This window comes from Corvus hawaiiensis, chromosome 2 (assembly GCF_020740725.1).
Source record: "Corvus hawaiiensis isolate bCorHaw1 chromosome 2, bCorHaw1.pri.cur, whole genome shotgun sequence".
Lineage (NCBI taxonomy): Eukaryota > Metazoa > Chordata > Aves > Passeriformes > Corvidae > Corvus > Corvus hawaiiensis.
In genome coordinates, this window is record NC_063214.1 from 48,471,899 (window position 1) to 48,493,326 (window position 21,428).

The 21,428-nt window shown below is 42.4% G+C and overlaps 1 protein-coding gene across 2 annotated transcripts in view; it reads right to left on the bottom strand.

Annotated features, from left to right (window-relative positions):
- LATS2 (large tumor suppressor kinase 2) overlaps positions 1–17,953 on the bottom strand; it is a 48,989-nt gene extending 31,036 nt beyond the window's left edge. Inside the window, exons 1-2 of one of the 2 annotated variants that reach the window (XM_048294832.1) lie at positions 17,797–17,953; positions 13,106–13,681 (exon numbers count right to left, since the gene is read on the bottom strand). In XM_048294832.1, the coding sequence (XP_048150789.1) occupies positions 13,106–13,444 (339 nt within the window). In that variant the 5' untranslated portion in view covers positions 13,445–13,681; positions 17,797–17,953. The remainder of the gene's footprint in view (positions 1–13,105; positions 13,682–17,796) is intronic. The other variant, XM_048294831.1, reaches the window with a different exon arrangement.
- Between the last annotated feature and the right edge of the window lie 3,475 nt (positions 17,954–21,428).

Below are 21,428 nucleotides of genomic sequence, written 5' to 3' on the forward strand. Positions count from 1 at the left end.
CTCAGTAGCTGACGAAATTAAAAGGCCTCCCCATCCCCCTGCAGCACTTCCTGCAACGCTCCATACACTAGAAGTCAAATACCACTGCTGGATCGCAGCTCAGTGCATTCCACTGCACTTTGTCACGCTTCCCTGACCGATACTATGCCAAAAATTACTAGCTTTAACAGTTCTCTGGTGAATAAAAGAGCTTTTGCAACTCTGAAACAGAGCTGAGTTTTTAATTCATGTTAAATCTGCTTTTCTGTTCTGAAGGAACATTTTTAATGCTGCCTGTAATTCCCCTTCTGTGCTTTTTTTTACTTCTGTAGTGACTTTTGTGAAGCTAAAGGAAAAATTCAAGCTGACCAGTTTTAAAAGCCTTAAAGAGACCTCTATAATATGCCTGAAGGAAGTAAAAATATGAACTAGCAAAATACAAAGATGAAAAAGATCCATATCTCATTCATACAAATCTAGAAATACATGGCAATAAGAGTCAGAAGGCTAACATAGATAACAAAATCCAAAGCACAGCTGAAGTATCCAAAACAAGCCTAGAGCAACATTGCCCGAAATTTGCACATTTACTGTTTATTTACTCAGTACCCAACTGAGCACAATCTTGGAACAATACAAGACTGCTCCTGCAAACATCTTCTACTCAGATACTCTTGCAGTATAGACTATGCCCTAAGAAACTTTCCTTTGTAATCTTTTATGCAAAACCCATGCCTACAATTACCAAAAGAACCTGATTATGAGAAAACTGTAAAACAAACATAAGCAGTTAACAGAGTTAAATGCTCATTATGACAATGCTCGGCTCCTCTCCATAGCAGAATACCAGCATGATGCCTGTGCACCCCAAAAAGGGATCCCACCTCCCTCCAAGTCAGTTAGCTTTGCTCAGCAGATCAAGAGCTGTTGCCGGCTCCAGCCCATTTTTGGAACAGCAGGTTTCACTATCCAACCCCATCTCCAGGCTGACCTGGAAACATGCCTGCCCTGATTTCTCTTTGCATATGGAAATAATAAAGCTATTTTTACATGAAAAGCAAATCCTTTATTTTCTCAAAAGCAAGAATAGCCATTGCAACAAGCACAGAAGCTGGGTGTTTAGAATAGAGGAGGGTGTTACCTGAAAGTACAAAAAGCAATTAAGCCTTGTGAACAGAGCATGTGGGCAGAATGAGAGGTTAAGCATGACTTTAGACAGCAAGCAAACAAAAAACCGAAAAGAGGGTGCGGGGAGGAGGAATCCAAGGTAACCTGGAGCTCTTAAATTCAGTAAGCTGGGAAGGTGGGGAAAGCACCTCTGCAGTGATGCCTGCGAGAGCCAGCAGCAGGCACACACTGGGGGAACTCTGGTGGGGAACCCCACACTGCTCTCCCTGCTGTGCAGGGAGCAGTTCAGGTTCAGGCTGCTGCTTCTTCCACCCTACAGAGTGGAAGGGCTTTCCCAACACCTGAGCATGATCCCTTCAAGCCAGATACTCCAGTTAAAACAACCAGTTTTCTCCTAATGGCTGAGCTCAGCACTACCACCTTTGCGACCCAACTGCCCTCCCCACCAAGTAAATGCCAAACATCATCCTCTCTGCTTTTTAGCAGGAGCTTCATCCTTGTTACACTCCCCATCTGCCATCGTCATTGTCAGATATCACTCTCCTGTCAGAGTTCAAACCTCAACAGCAATACTTCCTCTATCCATTAGCTGCCATGATCTGTGAGTCAGAAAGAAAAAAAGAAAAGTCTTCCCAGACTGGGAAACCACAAAACTACTAAGTGAATGTGGCAAAACAAACTAGATCTCTGGTCTAGTGGCAGGAGTGTCCCCAAATTCATGGGCTCAATAGTTTGTGTGAAAGGAGGGCTCTGCTAGTTTGCTTCAGGGTTTTGTCTAATGCTAGACAATGGTCCTACTTCCCTAAGTTAGTGGGAGAGAGGAAGAAAAGGAAGTTTTATGCATGGCAGAAACTAAGAGAACTGGCCTGCCCCAGGTAGATGCAGATACTGTGCTGATGCTACAGCTGTTGGTGTTTGGCCTGTGTAGGGCAGGATGAAGACCGAGTTCATGCTCCACTGCAGAGTGGCGAGCTTGGGAGCACAGGCCCTCCTGCACAAAGCAAGAAGTGGTTCTTTGCAAAAAACCAAGGAATCCTGCTAAGCATGCAGCACTGCTACTTGCCCAAAATAGTGCTCCTGCTCCTGGAGGTGCTGAACACATAGCAGGACACTCTGACCTTCCCAGGAATCTGGGAGAAGGCAGCTCTGCCTCCAAATCAGAGCTGTGTCTCAGACTCTCCCTCCTGAGCTATGTTCCAGTGTTCCAGGCTTGGGGGGCAACAAATTCTCCCTGGCAGCAAATCTGAGCACCCATTTCTGCCCAAGTGAGGAGCAGGGCCTGCAACAGCAAGTTCTCAACCTCCACCAGCTTCTAATGCTTACAAATCACAGAGAAGTTCCTGGAAAAATCTGTTGCAAATGGTTTTACAGCACCAAAGTAATACTGAAAAATACTTTTTCTAGTTACTTTCATGTGGTTAAGAGCCCTGAAGGTTCACTTCTCAGCAAACAGAGATGAGGGGTGGGGGGAGGCACACCAACGCAAATGAAAATTCTTGTGGTTTGCTTTCAAATTTGCTGGCACTTCCCAGTGAGGTCCTCTTGTAGTGTGGGGAGCTGGATCGCCACATGTCCTGGCAGACATTGATGACTTTGGCCCACGTGTAGACTCCTAGGCTCTAGGTCCTCAGTTTGCACTGCTAAACACTTCTCTCCACTATTTGCATGACCGCAACACCACACATTTCACAGGTTCGTGATAAAACACCTTCTAGAAAGCACTCAATGGACTTAGTGCTTGCAGTAAAGAACATAATAAAAAGATTTTCTAAACAGGAGGGATGGCCAGTGTGCAAGAAATGATCACAGGAAGGAGATGGAAGTGAGTTTCCAGAATAGTAACTGCTGAAGCACCTGGAAGAAAAATAATTCCACCCTGCTCCAGCACACAGCCAGCAAGTTGCTACCACGTCTGGGCAGCACAGATCACATGGGCAATCAGGGAATCATCTAAAATACAGGGATCATCTGAAATAGAATCAAACTGAGCCCGACAACCAGAGAAAACAGGCTCCAGCAAGGTGGAATGAGTATCATTTGGAGCACTCATTTGGAGCCAGGACAAAAATAGCCCAATATGGAGTGAATTTATCTTAATTCAAAGGTCTCTGTCTTTTGACCACAACTTTCTATGTTTTTAATTGGTACAACCAGAATTTTTTTTAAACAAGGATACCCCACACAAATTAGTATTTCAAAGGTTCCAATTACATTGATTAAATTGGATTTTAGGCATCTTTATCAGGCTGACGTCTGGCAGGATGGTGGAATGAATACAGCAACTGTGGCAATGCTGAAAGAAAAGCATGAATGGGACAGGTGGCTCATTTAAGCACAGCCTGTGGAGCCCTGACACTGAATGGAAGAAAAGACACAGAAATGAAAACATATGGGGTGTGCTGGCAAAGTCACGTTACAGTTGCATCTATAATTCTTTAAGATGTCACATAAAATTTTTTTAGATGCAAGGCTGAAGTCTATAAAAGAGTTCTTCCTTAGTAGTTTGCAATTATAAAAAAAATCAACTCATTTAGGGTATTCAGAGGCACACAGAGAAAGGCCTGTAGGAGGTGTTGAATATTAGTCATTCAAGCCAATGGAGCAGAAAAAGCAATGTAATAGGACAAGAGGTAAGGAAAGGGAAGTACAGACTTGAAAAACCTAGAAGATAAGAACTGATACAATGGGAAAACAAAACAAACAGGGAGGGAATGAAGCTGCAGATCAGCAACAGTGATCTCTGAATCTCTGCTGACATTTTCTTTTGTTTTGAAATAACCCCGATCCAACAGATTCAAATGGTGGATAAAATCCAAATGTAGCCGTATAAAGACTTTTACAGGAGTAATTTTACACTGCTAGTTGTCCTTCTAAAGTCAGTCTCTTTAAAGAGCAGAAACTTAACTATATTATCACCCAGTAGCAGCAGTCTTCTTTCTAGTATTTTATGCAAGTGGGGTGCAAGACCCTGCGTCTTTGCATGCTTTGGATTAAATGAGCAATTTACAAAACTTGCATTAGAGTAATGAACGACACAGAGAAGGAGGGTAATGAAAGGTACAGAAAACAGTTGCAAAATGCTCGGTCCTTCAAGCAGTATACATTTAAATCTCCCCATTTTCCCATTTACACTGTGTTTGTATTTCTCTAAGTGCACAGGAGACTGTGTGTGCCTCACTAACAGTTTCACACACGCGCTCGTACACTGATAACAATTAAAGACAAAGCAGCAGCACAGAACAGAGTTATTTTCACAGACTTGTCCTTGCCACGGCCATTACCTGATTCACAAAGTTACGGGTACACAGTGTTCTTTGGCTTCAGCCTTCTGAAAATTAACTGACCTAGAAATAATTTTTTTTTTTTTTAGGTATTCCCATATCGTCTCTCCATCCTTCGCCTCCCCAGGGAAATATTTTTAATTGCTTGGATTCACTCAAAATGGAGAGCACAAGTTTCTCATCAGGAAAAATCCATCTCTTACACTGCAGGGAAGCAGAACATAACCTCAAACACTAGAATCTCGTCTCCTTAGACTGAAAAAGAAATCTTCAATGCAGTACCAAATCCCATAGATTAAGTTCTTCACAAACAGCTGGTACCATGCAAACACTGCAATCATCCCAATACATACATGCACACATGCATTGCTTGTATGAAACCTAATTCCTACACGTCAATTTGTAACCCAGAAGTTTCTTGTGAACTGCCAGTGACCGCCTAGATGGCAGGACAAGACCATTGGCAACAAACCAGTTTTGCCATGCTGCAGCCATAGCTGCATAGCTGGGAGACCCCATCAAGATCAGGGCTGACAGAACCACCTCAATGGAAGCTGCCTAGTAACATAAAGCCAAAAATATTTCTATCATCAATAGTATTTTGGGTGACCTGCAGCAGATGTGTAGAGCAGGCAAACAGCAAGAGTTTGACTAGCTGAGTTTCATCAGGCTTTTATTAAAGCATCTTCTGTAAATGAGAAACTGGGACCCCTCTCAAGCCTGGACAATACAAGACTGCTACTGCTAGGATAAGACCACAGACCACAATGCCACAGCAACTTCAGCCTCTAATTTGGTAATCAGAGGCATTGTTAAATTTATTTTTTTTCCAAAAAGCTAGGGTATGATAAAAACCTAGAAATAAGGACCAACATTTCGCACTCTAAGCCTCAGCTAAAAGCAACGTAATAATGTCAGATCTAAGCTACACTCACAATTAGGTCATGACCATAATCAGAAAGAGTGAAAAAAGTTAAATGTATTTCACATGCTACACACATAACCTACGTAAGTATAAAGCCCAAGTTAACACAAACACTTGTACCTTTAAGCACACAGATCATATGTCCGTCCCTCCCTCATTTTACTAGTGCAAATTGCATTTGTTCCAGTAGTACTTGATTGTGGAACATCTACTCTAGAGTAGCTACATCCATAGTGAGGCAGCTCACAATCCAGTCAGAATTCTTTCCTAGGTCAAAGAAAGGAAAACCTGGGTCTAACCAGCTGTTTCTTAAGAGTAATTCAAGGAAATTATGGGGAATTAATGGACATAGCCACTACATGAGAAAAACAGCAGCTGGCACCAGCAAGTAAAAAGATTTGAAAGGGCTCGTTCATGTCTCTCCTCATCTACTTTAGATAGCACTGCATACAAGCGTTCATGAGTCACAGAGACAGGCAGCACCCAAGGAGCAAAGAGTGCCAGTACTGGAGCCTGATTTATGGAAGATTAGGGGGACACATGGACAACACACACGGGACATGGATATTCTATAGGAGCTGCCACCACAAGCATCTGCTGAGCAGAATTTGAATGCTGGGCCCATGGGAGCACCAACAAGCTGTGTTCTGCTCGAGATGAGGGTACAGCAACAAAAAAACTGAGGGAAAACAAATGCAATTTTAAGTTATTTTATGTATATTTGCCCATGCTTTAGGAAAAAGAAAACTATTTTTTAAAAAATCACTCCACACAAGGTATGGCATATCACGTGAGAAGTAGCCATGAACTTTTATTTGCATTCTACTGATATTCAATTAGCAGCTTTAACATAAGCTTTTAATTAATCTGGTAACTACTAGAAAAACATTCCTAGGTTGAATTAAATGAGTTCTAAATGCACATCTTTACCTACCTCTAAAGACTGTAGCCTGCAAAAGTCTTGTATTGAGTCCTTCTACTGAAATCTCTCTGTTTAAAAGTGCCATTCAGTTTTTTGAAGAAAGAAAAGAACCCCCACAGACAACCAAAAAACACCCCACATCTCACTCCCAATGAAGAGATGCTATCTTTCAGTCTCATTATAAAATCACATTTGTTCCTCTCAGATATAAGCTGAAAGAACAGCAGAGATTTAGGCTGAGAACAGCATAAAAAATGCAAAAGGAACAGTTACACCCTACTACTATTGTGATATCAGCTTCCTGTTATAATAATAACAGCAATCTTCACTTTTGGTCACAAGGGCTTTTTATTCAGAGACTGAAGTAAATGCTTATACAGATTTTTTAGTGACTGTGAAGAAGTCATTTCCTTTCTCGCTAAAAAAAAAAAAAATCCATAGCTCAAAATTCTACTGGCAATTAAATTTTAATAAATACAATTTAAGTATCCAGTGCAAGTTAATCCTGTACCTTGATACAGCAAGATAAAATTTCTTGGTTTTTTATTAACTCCCAAGCTTCTAGAATGTTTATCTGATATGAGGAAGAGGCAAGTTTAAGATAACTCGAGATTCACACTTACCTACTGTTGAAGTCTAGCATCTGATTCCTGTCCGGTCATTTCAAACACAATCCTACTACCAAGACGTAATTTATTCTATAGTTTGATGAAGAAGAAAAAAGACTAACAAGAATTAAGGAGAGTTTAAAACACTCTCATTCAGCGCCATATTACTGCCCAGCTGCCAAATCTTGTCGTGCGAAGAACATGCAATCATTTACTACTGTTAATAAATATTTCCACCACCACAAAAAGTCAAGGGAAAATACCTTTCTTCCTTCTGCAGGACAAGCATATTCCAAGTCATGCTCACACAGAACAATAACTACCAAGAGCACCTTCTCAAATACATTATGGGAGCTGTCATGACACAGACAATCTAAGTATACTCACTAAGCCACTATCATCAAGAAGTGACAGAAACATAGGAAAACTGGACACAAGAGAAAGGGCTTAGGAGAGACATGTCAGCAGGTATCAGCTGAAGAGCAATCTTCACCTCTTGCTTTCAGCCCCTGGAAAGCTATGACTCACTATTTTTCTGAAGCAACTAAGAACTGAAATGACTTAAGTTGCTAACCTCAGGCATATTAGTGGGAAAACACATTCCATTACATGCTTTGATGGAAGAACACTGCATTATACTGGAAACCTCTCAGAAAGGTTGAAACCAAAAAGGGAGGTTAGAAAGAAAAAAGTATAGGAAAAGGTTATGAAACAAGCCCTCAACACATCTGGTAAAGAGAAGGCAGAGTGAACAACTTACCTTCAAATGATGGATGCAAATGAAACACCCAAGAGACTGCTGACCTGAATTATCAGATCTATTTCAGTTGCTAAAATAAAACCTTTCTCCTGCATTCAGCAGCGAGTGTCCTCATTTGAACATCCCTTTTTCCCTCCCTGCAACCCAGAATACTTCTACAAGCAGCACAGCTTGTAATGACTTGAACCACATTAGCTCAGTTGGTCAGAGCATGGTGCTAACAACACCAAGGGCACATGTTATATCCCTATATGGGCTATTCACTTTAAGGGTTGGACTTGATGATCCTTGTGGATTCCTTCCAATTAAAAATATTCTGTGATCCTCACCTTTAACATATGTCCCACAGAATAACCCAGGCAATCCTGTAACAGCTCATTCTTCAGTCATTTTTCATTATCCAAACAATCTGGACTGAAAACATCCAGAAGATGACTAAGATGTTCATCCTGGAGGTTTTGGTAAATGGCTGGGCAGGCAAAACTCCTAACACAGGGAAAGTTTACTCAGGCAAACACAAAATTTTGTTACAGGACAGGCCAATGTTGTGAAATTAATTCTCTTACTTGCTATTACAAAATTTGCTGTCCTTCACCTTGAAGGCAAGCTGTCTTTTTAGACTTGTCCTCTTAACAAATACATCACAACAGATATTTTACTACAGCAGAGCTTCAGCAAGTCTGTTATCAAAACAAAACTCTACACTGTATCTGCTTCCTGTCATCACTCCAACAATATGGTGAGAAGTCATACTGCTCAGTAACACACTGCTAGATGGCACATGGATCATAGGTGGGCAAGCACGACCTATATACAACAGGAAGAACAGAATACTAGTTCTACACGCAAAGTGCAAAAGAGGACTTTTTGCCCAAGCCGTATTTGGCAGAACAGAATTTCCCTCACTTAAGAAGTGCAAATATTTGTTCAAATTGAGATAAATACTTTATTTCCCATTCTCAAAACCTGCAACCAAACAGCATTCCCAAATCAGGGCAGAATCTTTGCCAAATGGGTTCAATAAAAAGAAGGTAAGCCATGATGTACAGATTGAAAGAATCCTGGAATGCAAGGAGGACTTAAAAAAAAAAAGCAACCAAAACCCCCACCTCTACAAACTGAATCTCATGAATACAGCATATCACTGATGACAAGGCAGTCAACTTGATATTCTTACACACATTACACCATTCCACAGACACCATTCACTTCCTTGAAAGACAATGCAATTAGTATCCAATGGACAGATCTTCCCCTTCAAAATATCCTGATACTGGCACAGGGCAGTGGGGCAGACTGGTCCATGCTTTATTATGGACATTTATAAAAGCCTCTGGAGAAAATAAAGCCTAAGAACTTCCCTGCTTCACATATTCATAGCTGTACAGCAGATAGCATGGTACTAGCAGTATGTAGCCTGTAAAAAATCCTAAAACGTGATTTTTTTCTTAAAAATAGCAGCCCAAACAAACCATGTCTAGAAATCTTCACCCGGAAAAGGCACCCTTTGCTCAAAGGAAAATTTGCTTGAGGGAAAGAAAAAAAAAACCCCACAAAAGTGACAAGTGTGTAACGTTCAACAGTTCATCTAGAACTGCTGCAGCCCACTCTAAATTACAATGTCAGTGGCTGTTTATGCTCCAAGGAAGTACAGTAAGTACAGTACAGCCCATTCAGGTTGTTGGAATGCCACTGATCATATGCTCAATTGCATCTATTCATCAGAAACACTCAATCCACAACAGCAGCTGCATTTACCACCACACCCCAAACGCCACCCAGTTGCCCCAGGTGATTCCAGTGGTTTACCAGCCCACAGGACAGACACACTCTTGTCCCCCTACAGTGACTGCAAGTTACACTTCCAAGCCCAAGGACTTTTATTTACTAAAGAATGGCATATTAGGTGTGCTTTTGGCTTCAAGCTGTTACAACGAAAAAGGTCTGGTCTTTTGCAGTCATGCTCTATGAGTTTCAAAACTGTTTACGCTGCACTAATTATTTTTGATTGAAACTCACTAAATAATTACTGTTGAAAAGATGACTTAAGCAAACAACAGACAAGTTACTCAATTTGTTTCAGAAAAACAATGACTAATTATGTGTGTTATTTGTTTTCTATCTCTTAAAAAAAAAAACCCTGGTAATCCTGGCTTCTTTCAGGTCAATAGTGAAGTCCCCATTAAGTTTAAGGGAGCATATTTCACTATAAAATCATAAACTACACAATGGTGGAAAAAGAAAGCTTTCTGGAAGAAAACATGCCATTTAAAAGAACACTGGCAACTTCCTAACCATTTAAAAAAAGTCTGTTTTCACAAGTAACACCTATGATAACTGTAACTGAAAGACATGAGAATTTAATACTTACTTCACGAATTACACTGCATTTCATATACTTGTTAAGTTTACCAAGTGGCTTATAACGAAATTCCTGGCTGTGTGGGTCTTTCATAGAGCAAGAGTAAAGTAACAAAATGTTATGTTTCCTTTTTATTCAATAAAACCAATTTCAATTTCGTCTCAAAACTTAAGAGTCACTTAGGCAGAACAGGGAGCATCTCCTGTAGGATGTGAAATGGTTGTTGTTAAAATCTATCCATGCTACAGATAGAATAGATGAGTGGAGCTAGTAAGAGTATTAAATAGAAGTATCCTTTCCCTAGCCTCTAAAATAATTTTCCTTTTCAATTGTCACTGCTTCCCTTCATCCTTCCAAAAACCCTTATTGTGGCCTAATAAACAGACCGAAGAAGAATCTTGATCCTTGCATGGTGTCCACCACAACAGATTACCCACAAGGTTAGCATTACTTTTCAGTGTTCCATCTAGAACACCAAAAAGCATCAGCCCAAATCCAGCTGGAAAATGAAGTTCCCATAAGACCAAACTGAGTGTTATAGCCATCTATTTCTTCTTCACAGCTTCCTAGAATGCTCACAATTAGAGCTTCTAATGACAAACTGCCAGATGCTTCAGGATGACTGCAGCTGCTGAACAGCTGATTTCTGCACCATGAAGCAGGATCAGGAGGGGTGAGATTTTGTATTCTGCAAGCTTGCTGTAGGGGAAGGCTCAAGTAGAACATTAGCTATTCATGGACTGAAATCCTTAACCTCAAAACGGCTGCTCCTGGCATTTGAAAAGGGACAGTGGGGTTTGGGCTTCAGTGCCCATTTACCAACCTCACACTGGCACTGGGTTCAGAGGTAAATAAAAGCATCCCCAAAGAAACTGAAGCTGCCTTCACTTCTCTGTTAAACAGAGATCTGTTAGCTGCCTACAGGACTACAGAAGGTGTCCATGTGGTAGGCATTTAAAGGCTTTGATTCACAAGCAGGGACACGGTAGCTTGGGATCGCTGACTTACTACACATCATAGTATGAAACAGTTCAGCATCTAATTCAAAACAGCTCAGGCATCAGGGGGAAAGGAAGAACCTAGAGGTAGTAATCAGGTCTGTCACCCTACACCATACCATCCCCAAGGTCAGATACTATTCACACCATCTCAAGAAGCTCCACTCATTCACAATCCTTCGGGACAGCGAATCTTCATATGGTCTGGACTCACACTAGGAAGCTCAGCATTTTTATTTACAGGATTCCACTCCTGAAACCTCTGTTTGGACTCTAGCCAAATGTGATCCTGATAAAGCCTAGACCTGAGTGCCAAACACACCTAAGGGACAGGCCCAATAGTGCCATTGCCAGGCAACAAGTCACAGCTAGGGAGAAACAACAAATGGGAGGATGGAAGGGTCATGGCCAATGAGGAGGGGCAAAAAAAAGCCCTACCAAAAATGTGAGCAAAATTTAAGGATGTAGGCAAAACCTCCACATCAGAGTCAGAACCAGGCTCAATGTTCTAGAAGAAGCAATACCATTGTATGAACATTGAAGTCAAAATAGCTGAATATAAAAAAAAATTTACACACATAGTTCATTACACTGCTTTGCATACCAGGACATTTTAACAGGTGTTCAGGTATTTCTGTTTTATACACTGGCTTAACATTACTGTGCTGTAGTGTGCTCAAAGTACTTTCCAAGATTTCAGTCCAACAAGCTAAGTTCTATGTGCGAATGATTTGTCCATGTAACCTACCAAATGTGCATTTCCAATCCAGAATCCAGCTGTGCTCATTTAACCTTGGCTCATACACACAGGGAGTGTTCCCATCCTAAACAGCTAGGGACATTTAGAGGGTAGAGTTCTAAAAAACACTGTTTTCATGGCGTACTAGAGATCAGAGAAAACTCTTGGTTCCTCCAGTTAAATAATTCAGTACAGCATCTTGGTTCACTGGACTAGGAAGTGTTTAGTTGTACTGCAGCACTTCTTATTAGATATGCAATCTGCTCTAGCTCTGATTATCTTGTACAGCATAAACTCTTTGGCATAGAAACAGCACTAATTAATATTTACATAGCTCCAGGGAAATGCATACTGTTACACTGTTTACAATAATGCTTGATGTTACTTCTGTTATACAGAATCAGAATATGGTCTAGGAGAGCCAAGAGACTCACATTCTGCCATGAATGAATGAGGCCTAAGTTTTGAAATCAGGGAGATGCCACTGAAAGCACTTTGGTTTTAAATCTCTCCAATTTTTATCAAGGACTATAAATGGAAATGTTTCAGCTTGTCAACAACTGCTATTCAATCACATGGGAAAAAAAGTGCTCCTACAACACTCAGAATCTGAACCCAAACCAGCACTTTTTCTCTAAAAAGCAAAATTTTGAACTACTCCTGGACAGAGGTGAAAGTTAATACTGGAAGCACAAGCAAGATGAATGCAGCTCAACACAAAATGACCATGTTCTGCACCTAGTGAATGGTCTCTGAATTAAGAATACATTCTAGCATTAATGCCAGGATGACAAAAAAAAGCATCTCTACATCAAGTCTCTTATCTGAGCAGTGCTACCACCTCTTAGCAGAAGCAGAGAAAGTGAGAAGAAAAGGTGTGGACAGAATCACTGCTGTCAGCTGAACATCCATCCAACCCCTCCTGCTTTCTGGCTAACAGCAAGTGAGCTTCTTCAAATACTTCTTCAAATATTGTGTCTATAATTTCTTACAGTTACTTCTGACAGTGAACTGGGTTTAGATGTGCTAGACAAAATTCTACCCTATTACTCACAGCTAAGGCTTGTTACTAAGCATTGCAGGGAAAATTAAGAAACAAAAAAAAAAAAGAAAAAAAGGTAAAAAAAAGACAAGCTACCCTGTTCAGTCTCAGATATCAACTGGAGAAATCATAGAAGAATCCTAGAGGTCACCATAACTGTCTTTAACATAAATGAACCCCACAGTAGGCACATCTGCCCTGAGTAAGTCCATCTACTCTGCTGCTCATACAGCAACATGACTGCCAGAATAATCAGTGCATTTCCAAGATTTTGACAGCCACCATCAAAATCCTTTCTTTGGTCCAGATAATAAACTTGCTTTGACAGCAGTGCCAATCCCCCCTCCCACCTCATACGTACCTGATCACAACCTGCATTCACCAGTTCCTGGAGCATCTGCCTGTTGACTTCCACGGCTGCTGTGGTGCTCGACTCATTAGCAAAGGGCAGCAAAGAATATCTGATTTCTCGCAGAGCTTTCTGATATGGTCCAAACTTGGGCGTTTGTCTCATCTGCTGCTGCCTTGCAGCATCCTTCCCTATTAAAATCTTAGGGTCCAGAGAAGTTTCACTGCCTGCTCCAATCGGTAGTCCCTGACCTGAAGATTTGGATGGCTGCTTTAAACCTTCTCGAATCTCTTGTAACCTTTGTCTGCTGTTTCCAGAATATGTCGTAGCAGGAAAAGTCTTTGGCCTCATTGTTAATCCAGTTTTCTCTGAGCATAAATACAGCTTTATTCTTTGTTTCTTTTAAATTATTTTGAAAAAGTGTCACTTGATGGTATCAATTTCCTGTAAACATAATCCTTCAAAGAGAAGAAGAAAAGGCAAAATTCTCAAGAGATTTCTGCCAAAGTTTTACTTCAGCTCACAATCTTCACATTTCCTACAGAAAATGAAAATCTGTGGAATCATCATTTTGCAGACTGACAGTGTCTGAAACGAAAGAAAATAAAAGGTACATTCAATTAAGTTGATATTGTAAATGCCTCTGAAGAGACAGCATGAGAATTAATCAAGTGAAAATGAATCCGTTTAACCTCTTAAGCTGTCACAGTCGGATACCTTTTAATGATTTTCACTTTATCTGTTTTCAATAACAGGATTCTAAAAGACTTTCTCAAAATAACCAAGTAATAATTCATTTTTCTTTTAAGTTTAATTTTCAAAATAAAATAAACCCCCTAAGAACTAAGGTTTAAAAAAACTCATTTAAGAATTGTATAGTACCTAACTGTGGCAAGTTTCCTACCCAGTTGCATAACCAAATTCTGGAGAAGCCTATCCTATTTCATAATTAGGGAAGAGTATGCTCATGAAATGTTTTTCCCCCACTTAAGATTTTATTTTACACTAGCTGAGCACAGTTTCAGAAGTTTATGAAAAAGATTTATAATGGAAATATTGATGACTCTAACCATACCAACTTCTAGCATTTCAATAACAAAGTGAATAACAGAAAGACAAGACATTTTGCCTTTCCATGTGAATAACTTATCAAAGCCTGAAGGTAACAATTCTCACCAGAATTGGAAGGAGAAGGGGGAAAAAGAAGAATAGAGGAAAGGATATATGATACTTCATTAGCTGTGCCTTATAGGGAAGAAAAGGAAAAGAGGCGTAAATGGAGCTATACAGTAAGAGCAGAAGATGAAGAACCAGATCATATAGCATCCCAACACAGAAAAAGAAGACTTTGAGACAGCTTTATGCACCTCTTCTGACAAGCAGCAGAGAACACCAATGCAGCACAGCTGAGCTACCATACAGCTTGTGATCTCCACGCAGCACAAAGTTACAACAAGAATCCTACCTTAACTAAATCTTCGTGCATCACCGTAATACAAACATGAAATAATGGTGCATTTGGAACAGGATTAAAAAGACAGCCTCATCAAAAATGTAACCTAGCTACTGATGCTGCTTATGCAAATTGGCTTCTTCTGCTATCATTTGCACTTGCAAAGTGACTTCTGAACACTGCACCAGCCACCTTGCTGGTAAGGAAAGAATTCCATTCAGTTGTTTCCAAATCGCCAATACAGAGGATGGTAACACACGGTATGTTTCTCTCTGGCACTCAGAAGCCAATTGGATTTTTTTTTTTTAAGGTGCTTCACTTTTGATCATAGCACCTTTATCACTGAAAAGAGTTTCTCTGGGAAGTATTGCTCTTTATTTTCACATGCTCATATTAAAACCTCTTTTTGTTGTGATAGCTGTAGCATTTCCCAAAAAACCAACCATTTCCATACATTTACCAGCACTTCTCACTGCCAAGCAAACAGACTGCTACTGTGAAGCCCAACAGAATCTGGACACATTCACTTCTGAAGGCCACCACCACTTCCTCATCAGTACAGTCTGCTTCAAGCTTTCCTCTACAACCAAGGTCTGAAATACAACAGTGAAGTCAGACCCCAGACTCCTCTATGATGGTTCACCAGTCTGAAATGCAGGAGCACGGATTAATCACTTGAGATTAACCCATGTCAACCTCTTTTGCTAAGATTTAAATGCTCTGTTAACTAAAAGACACCAATAATGTGTTTGAGGTCTTGAGTTCCTCTACTCAGTGCTCTCCACGAATACCCTGTGACACTAACTCACAGAGAACTGACAGTGACATTTGCCAATTGTTTTAAGGGAAGTGCTAAAGCTGTTCATCCAGATTTTGATGTTTCCACAAATCAGCTATTGGTCAGTAACAGATCAAGCTTTCACTGTCCCAAGAGAAGACAAAAGCAACTGCAGGATCTCAAGAACAGATTTTTTTTTCTACTTGGACAGAATATAGCAAAAGGTAATACACAGACTTGGTAAAAAATAAAACACAGTAGTATTGCAGCCTTCTTTGGATTACATCATAACTAGCTAGAAGATACAGAGCAATTAATTGGTCTATAATTGTCTTTCTTTTCCTGACAGCAGCAGGCACCATATGGCTGGGTTTAGGCATCTGGGTTGTTCTTCCTTTTCAGTCCCTGTGCCAATCCTCAGGCCTGGGACGGGCTGGGAAAGCTGGCAAGCCCCCCACCTTTTTGCAGCAAAAGACTGCTTTCCCACTTACACACATGCTTCACATAAAGAACTTCTGTGACCTTTAGCCTAAGCTCAAGTCTAATAATGCTGGGTCAAGCCAGCTGGCAACTTCATCAGCTTACATTTACAATACTGCTTAAACCAGAAAGAAACGTTGCTCGTTTAGACAGTATGAATGAGAGCAGCAACAACAGCAAGTACTGGAGCTAACTGAAAACCTGTTTCATATTTTGCAGGGCTTTTTTTCTATAATGAAATATGTAAGATAAGCAGAAAAACTGGAACACTAAATATTACAGATAATTTACAAAGAAAGACAAGCTGCTGGCTTTTTAAAATCTTCATGAGATTTGCATTCTTAGCAAAAAAATAAAACGGCTGTATGCTTTAAAAGATATGTAGTGTGTCTCATTCTGTCTAAGCATTTCTAACTGTACATCTAGATTTGGATAACTTCAAATCCTTCTAATCTGCACCCTGCTTACAGCATAAATCTATCAATAGATTTCTTTCTGCCATCAGGAGAAATTAAGAGTTCTAAACCATTCTGACTAAACAGTCCCTAAGGTCTTTTCCAAACTGTTATATGTTCTGTACTAATTAGAAGCTTGCCCATTATCCTGAAAACATGACATTTCAAGGAAGTTAAAGAATTTTTCAGTAACTGATTGTTTCATTTGATAAATACCAATAGCTGCTCTGTCAGCAACCAACCAACCGACGACACTGAAATCATATGCTGGTGTCTGTTGTCCCAGCAGCACTATCTATTCACTCTCCCGCTTCTTCATCCACCAACAGGCTGCATGTGGTAGTGGCTTTGTGGAGCTGGGACACAGGCAAGAAACTAAAGCTCGCCCGAGCTGGTGAGCTGTTTCCCTGTAACTGTGCAGGCACCGGGGTGAGCTGAACTTGCAATCACTGCAGTATAAGAAGGAGTAAAGTTTTAAGAAGCTGCTAGAACTACCTCCCCCTCTCAATTTACAGGTATCGCTTTGGGGGTTTTTCTGGAGGTTTTTTTTGGAACACAAATTCAAGGAGGCAGGAACTGTTCACTTTGTATTGGAGGTCTACGATGGGGGGGAAGCGTTTCAGGAATTTCATCATTATACAAACCGTGCTTCTCTTTATAAGTGGGCACATTGTGGAAGTGAAGAAAAGTGGAAAGGGGATTTTCCCTAAGGCAATTCCGCCTCTCCTTCCCTTCCTCCTGCTAACAGAACTGTCCAAAAGTGACTCTGTGCCCGTGTCCCACTGCCAGCTACAAGCACTGGCCCAACGCAGAGCTGTGGGAAACATCTCGCTTTCCCCCTCCACAGCAGCCCGGCAGTGACTGACCGCAAAGCCCGGGCACTCCAAACGAGCCCTTTTTGCGTCATTTGCGCGAGTGCCTTTCCCGGGAAAGGGGTATTTCAACACGCACACCGCTCACGAGGTAGCGGAGAGGGTGGCGAACTGCTGGGTTTCAACCTTCAGCTGACTGGGAACAGCGGGCCCCCGCCGCAGCCAGACGGGACCCCGCGGGCTCTGGATGCCCCCGGCCGGCTCCCCGGGGCCCTCGTTCCCTGCGACACCCGCCCTGCAGACTCTGCCCCGGCGGGTCGCCTCCCACCCCCGTGCCGCCGGGAGTCCCTTCTCCCCCCACTCCTTTCGTGGGCAGAAAGCTCCCAAAATAAACTCAGGCCATTTATTAGCAGCTCCGGCCTGCTGGGGCAGAGGCCTCGGACAGGCGGACCCCCATCCCGCTGCGCCGGGGCTGGGCTGCGCTGTCACACGAGTGTCCGGAAAATGTCGGAGGGTGCGGGCAGGGCGCCCAGGCTGCCGCCGGGAGGGGACTCACACACGGGACGCTCACTCCCGCTTCCGAGGACCGACCCACGTCCGCTCACCCGCACCCCCCGCTTCTCCACAGGACTTTCCCTTCCGCGCAAGAGCAGTTCTGGGGGATGGGGAGCGCTCCCACTCGGGGCTGAGGGGGAGCCCGCGCCCCCCGCGCCCGCTCCGCTCACCTCCCCGGGGCGCCTGGCGCCGCCGCTCGCCCTCCGGGGGTCGGCACGGCGCGGCTCAGCGGCGGAGGCGGCCGCGGCGGCGCGGGCCGCTCTCCATCTTCCCCCCTGGCCGTCCCGGGCGCCGAGTGCGGGGCGCAGTCGGGACATTCGCTACATTGTTGGCATTCCATTCGCGCCACGTGACCCCGCGGCGCCCGCGTCATTCCACTCCCTCCCGGCGCATTCCAGCGGGGGGAGGGGCTTCCAGGGCGGGAAGGGCCGGGAAGGGCTGGCGCACCCTCAGGGGACCGAGGTGCCGGGGGCCGCCTGCCCTCCGCCCGCCGGCCCCCTCGGGGCGCCCGCCCGTAGGTTTACAGGCTGTACGAAGTGACACTTTTTCCTCTCCTGCCTCCACTTGCTGAGGCGAAAAGGGCTGGGGTAGAATTATGGCATGGCTTGGGTTGGAAGTGACCTTAAAGATCATCTGGTTCCGACGCCCCGCCCATGGAGGGCACCTTCCACTAAACCAGGTTGCTTAGAGCCCCATCCAACCTGGCTTTGCACACCTCCAGGGATGAGACATCCACAGCTTCTCTGGGCAAGATAGGTGACTTGGAAGTGCTCTTCCTGTCACCCCATGCTCCAAACTTACTTAAATTGAAATGTCTGTGCTGATAACTGTCATTCCTACCTCTATCCATTCCATGCTGGACTAACCAGGCACACAAAGTGGCAGCACTATCAATGCCTACTTGGGGTTTCCTTGGGGTTTCCTTTTGGTTTCAGGTTTGCTTGGGTTTTTTTGAGGGGGTTACTTGTTTTTCATGTTTCATCATGGTGAGGAGACAAGGGAGCTATGAGGTACTGGAGGAGGGCAGACAGGGAATCCACATCTGGAACAAAAATGCAGAAGCAAGCTGCAAAGGCTATTTGGATGCAAAGTTCATGTTTGACCTTTTTGTGGATGGAACTACCTGGAACCAGAACCATCAAATCACTAAGACTGGAAAAGATCTCTGAGATCATTGAATCCAGCCATTAGCCCAGCACCAATGTGTTCACCACTAAATCACATCCCCAGGTGCCACATGCACATACCTTTTGAACACTTCCAGGAGTAACGACTTCACCACTTCCCTGGACAGCCTGTTCCAATGCCCAACCACCCTTTCAGAGAAGGTATTTTTCCTACTATGCAACCTAAACCTCCCCTGGCACTATTTGAGGTCATTTCCTCTTGTCCTGCTGCTTGTAAGCGGGGAGAAGAGACTGACCCCCACCTCACTAAACCTCCTTTCAGGTAGTTTTAGAGAATGATAAGGTCCCCCTATTAACCCATTTTTCATGCAAGCAGGAATATTATGATTTTAGGTATCTCTCTGGTTTTTAATAAAGACAATTCACAATGAGAAATAATCCCCACACTCCCAAATACAGTAATTTTTGGATCTGGAAGGCTGGCTCTGACCCCTCAGCATGACAGATATGCATGCTAGTCATAACCATGCATTAATACAGAGTAAAAACCATAAGAGAGCAAACTTCCATACATATAAGCGTATATCTTTAGATCATTAACATGGAAGAAGCCTGCAGTCCTGAAATTCTTCAAAATTCTTAAAATCCTGTTGCAGAGCTGAGAGGTGCTCATTGTAGAGTTTCTCTGTTTGGAAGGGAAAATGTCAGTCTCGCAAATTGTTAAGACCCGTTTAATTATGCGACGAGCCCCAGTGTCTTCCACTGGACTGTGAGCACGTATAAAGAGAAGTCTGTGCATAACTGTCTTTCCAGGATGGGAGCTATTTTTACAGCCTTTTCCAAGCCATGGAGACTATTTTTGTAAATAATATACTCATGGGCAGTCCTGTCTCAGGATATTTCTCTGAGCTTGTTTATCATAATTTTTTTTCAATGTCTTTCATGCAAAATTGTCAATAGTGCCTATACATGAATAATGCTTATTAAAAAACAGTGCTTACAAAAGTGCTGGTTTGGGAGGAGAATAGAGTGCTACATGGCATGAGAAAAATGCAGCTTGGTGCACAGAAATTGTTTAGCGTCTCATCTGAGGGCAGTCAGTTACTGCATATAAATTGCTGTCAGAATTTCAATAGTGTCATTGACTGGAATATATTGTACGGCAGGGCGGGGTGAAAGAGGAAGCCTCTCACTCTGGAAAGCTGAAGATGAGGAAATCCACTAGGTTCAGACCAGATTTCAGTGTTGGCAGAATATTGCAGGATAATGTGGCTCATTTTGCAATCTTCAAATACCTGCAAAACTGAAGTAAATTTTAAGTGATATGACAGATGCATCATGGCTTCATTTTCTGAATTACTGCTGTGCTTATCCGATGAAGCATAGCAACATGATTGCCCAAACTAGACATTGCTCAATGGCTTGAGACCTTTTCCCAACAAAGTTCAGACTGGTTTAAAGGAGCAGCATCAAGATAAAAATTGCTTACTCTGTGCTATTATGCTCTTTTGTAAGATTTGCTTGTTAACCACTTTCTTAAATCTAGGTAAAACAGATCTTTTAATTTGTTTTTCTTCTTTGGAATTTTTTGTTCCATTTTGATGCATTCTGATCCATCTGGGAATGAGACTCAGCTGCACTATTTTGCTTCCTGGTTCCAGCCAGCTGCACTTTCTAAATTTCATGCATTTGCACAGAGTTCCTGGGATAGAATTCCCACCAGCAGAGCAGCAAGTACAGGTGAGATGGGTTGCATCCATTCTCCAGAAAGAGCCAGATGTAGAGACTCTGTAGACTATTTCTGCTTTTACCTTTTAGAAATGCAAACTATATGTTCCTCAGAAATACTAGGGAAATTGAAATCAGCTAGGTTGATACAACGACTTGGTTAAAACATGATTTGATCTTTGTAAGTTTTCTGGAGATTACTGTAAAAGTCATCTCTTTGGAAATTACTATCAAGTCTTTCTTCCCAGCTATCTTCTCCCTAGTAAGGTACCTCCAGAAGGAAAGATGCCCCATAAAAAGAACAATGCAATTTGTCTGTGCAGAGCAGCAAATCTGTTCCCAGACGAGACTATGAGATAATAATCGACCATGAGTAAGGGTCATTGTATTTATTCATGGCTCTGCTTCAGTGGGTGATGCTGCTGGATCTGTGGTGATTACAGCACTCACCTCCTGACTTGCCTGAGCAGCTGTCTGCCCCACTGTGTGGGCAAGTGGGAAGGACCACAGATCCACTATTTCACATTCTTTCTCCTTCCACCCACCTACAACAGCGAGGGAGGTGGGAGCTCTGTGCAGCTCCATCCTGACATCTAATGCTGTGTGTTGCCTCATCCCCTCCTTGTATTCTTGTTACACTGTTTGCTGGGCCACAGTGTCTCTTTCTAAACTATTGTATTTGGAACCAATTACCAAATCATACTGCTAAAAATACTCCTAGCAACCAAATAATTATGATGTGGGTGGATGAACTTTTTCTCTACACAGTACTAATCGCCAATAAAAGCTTGAACCCGTTCAGAAAACTTGAAAAAGAAAGGTAAAGGAATATCATCAGCAATACCTAGTTCTCTGCTAGTTTTTTTCAAAAAGAGGAACACACACATGAAATAATAGTGAACATGTGAATGTATGTATGTATGAGCATACAGACACAAGGAATTTGC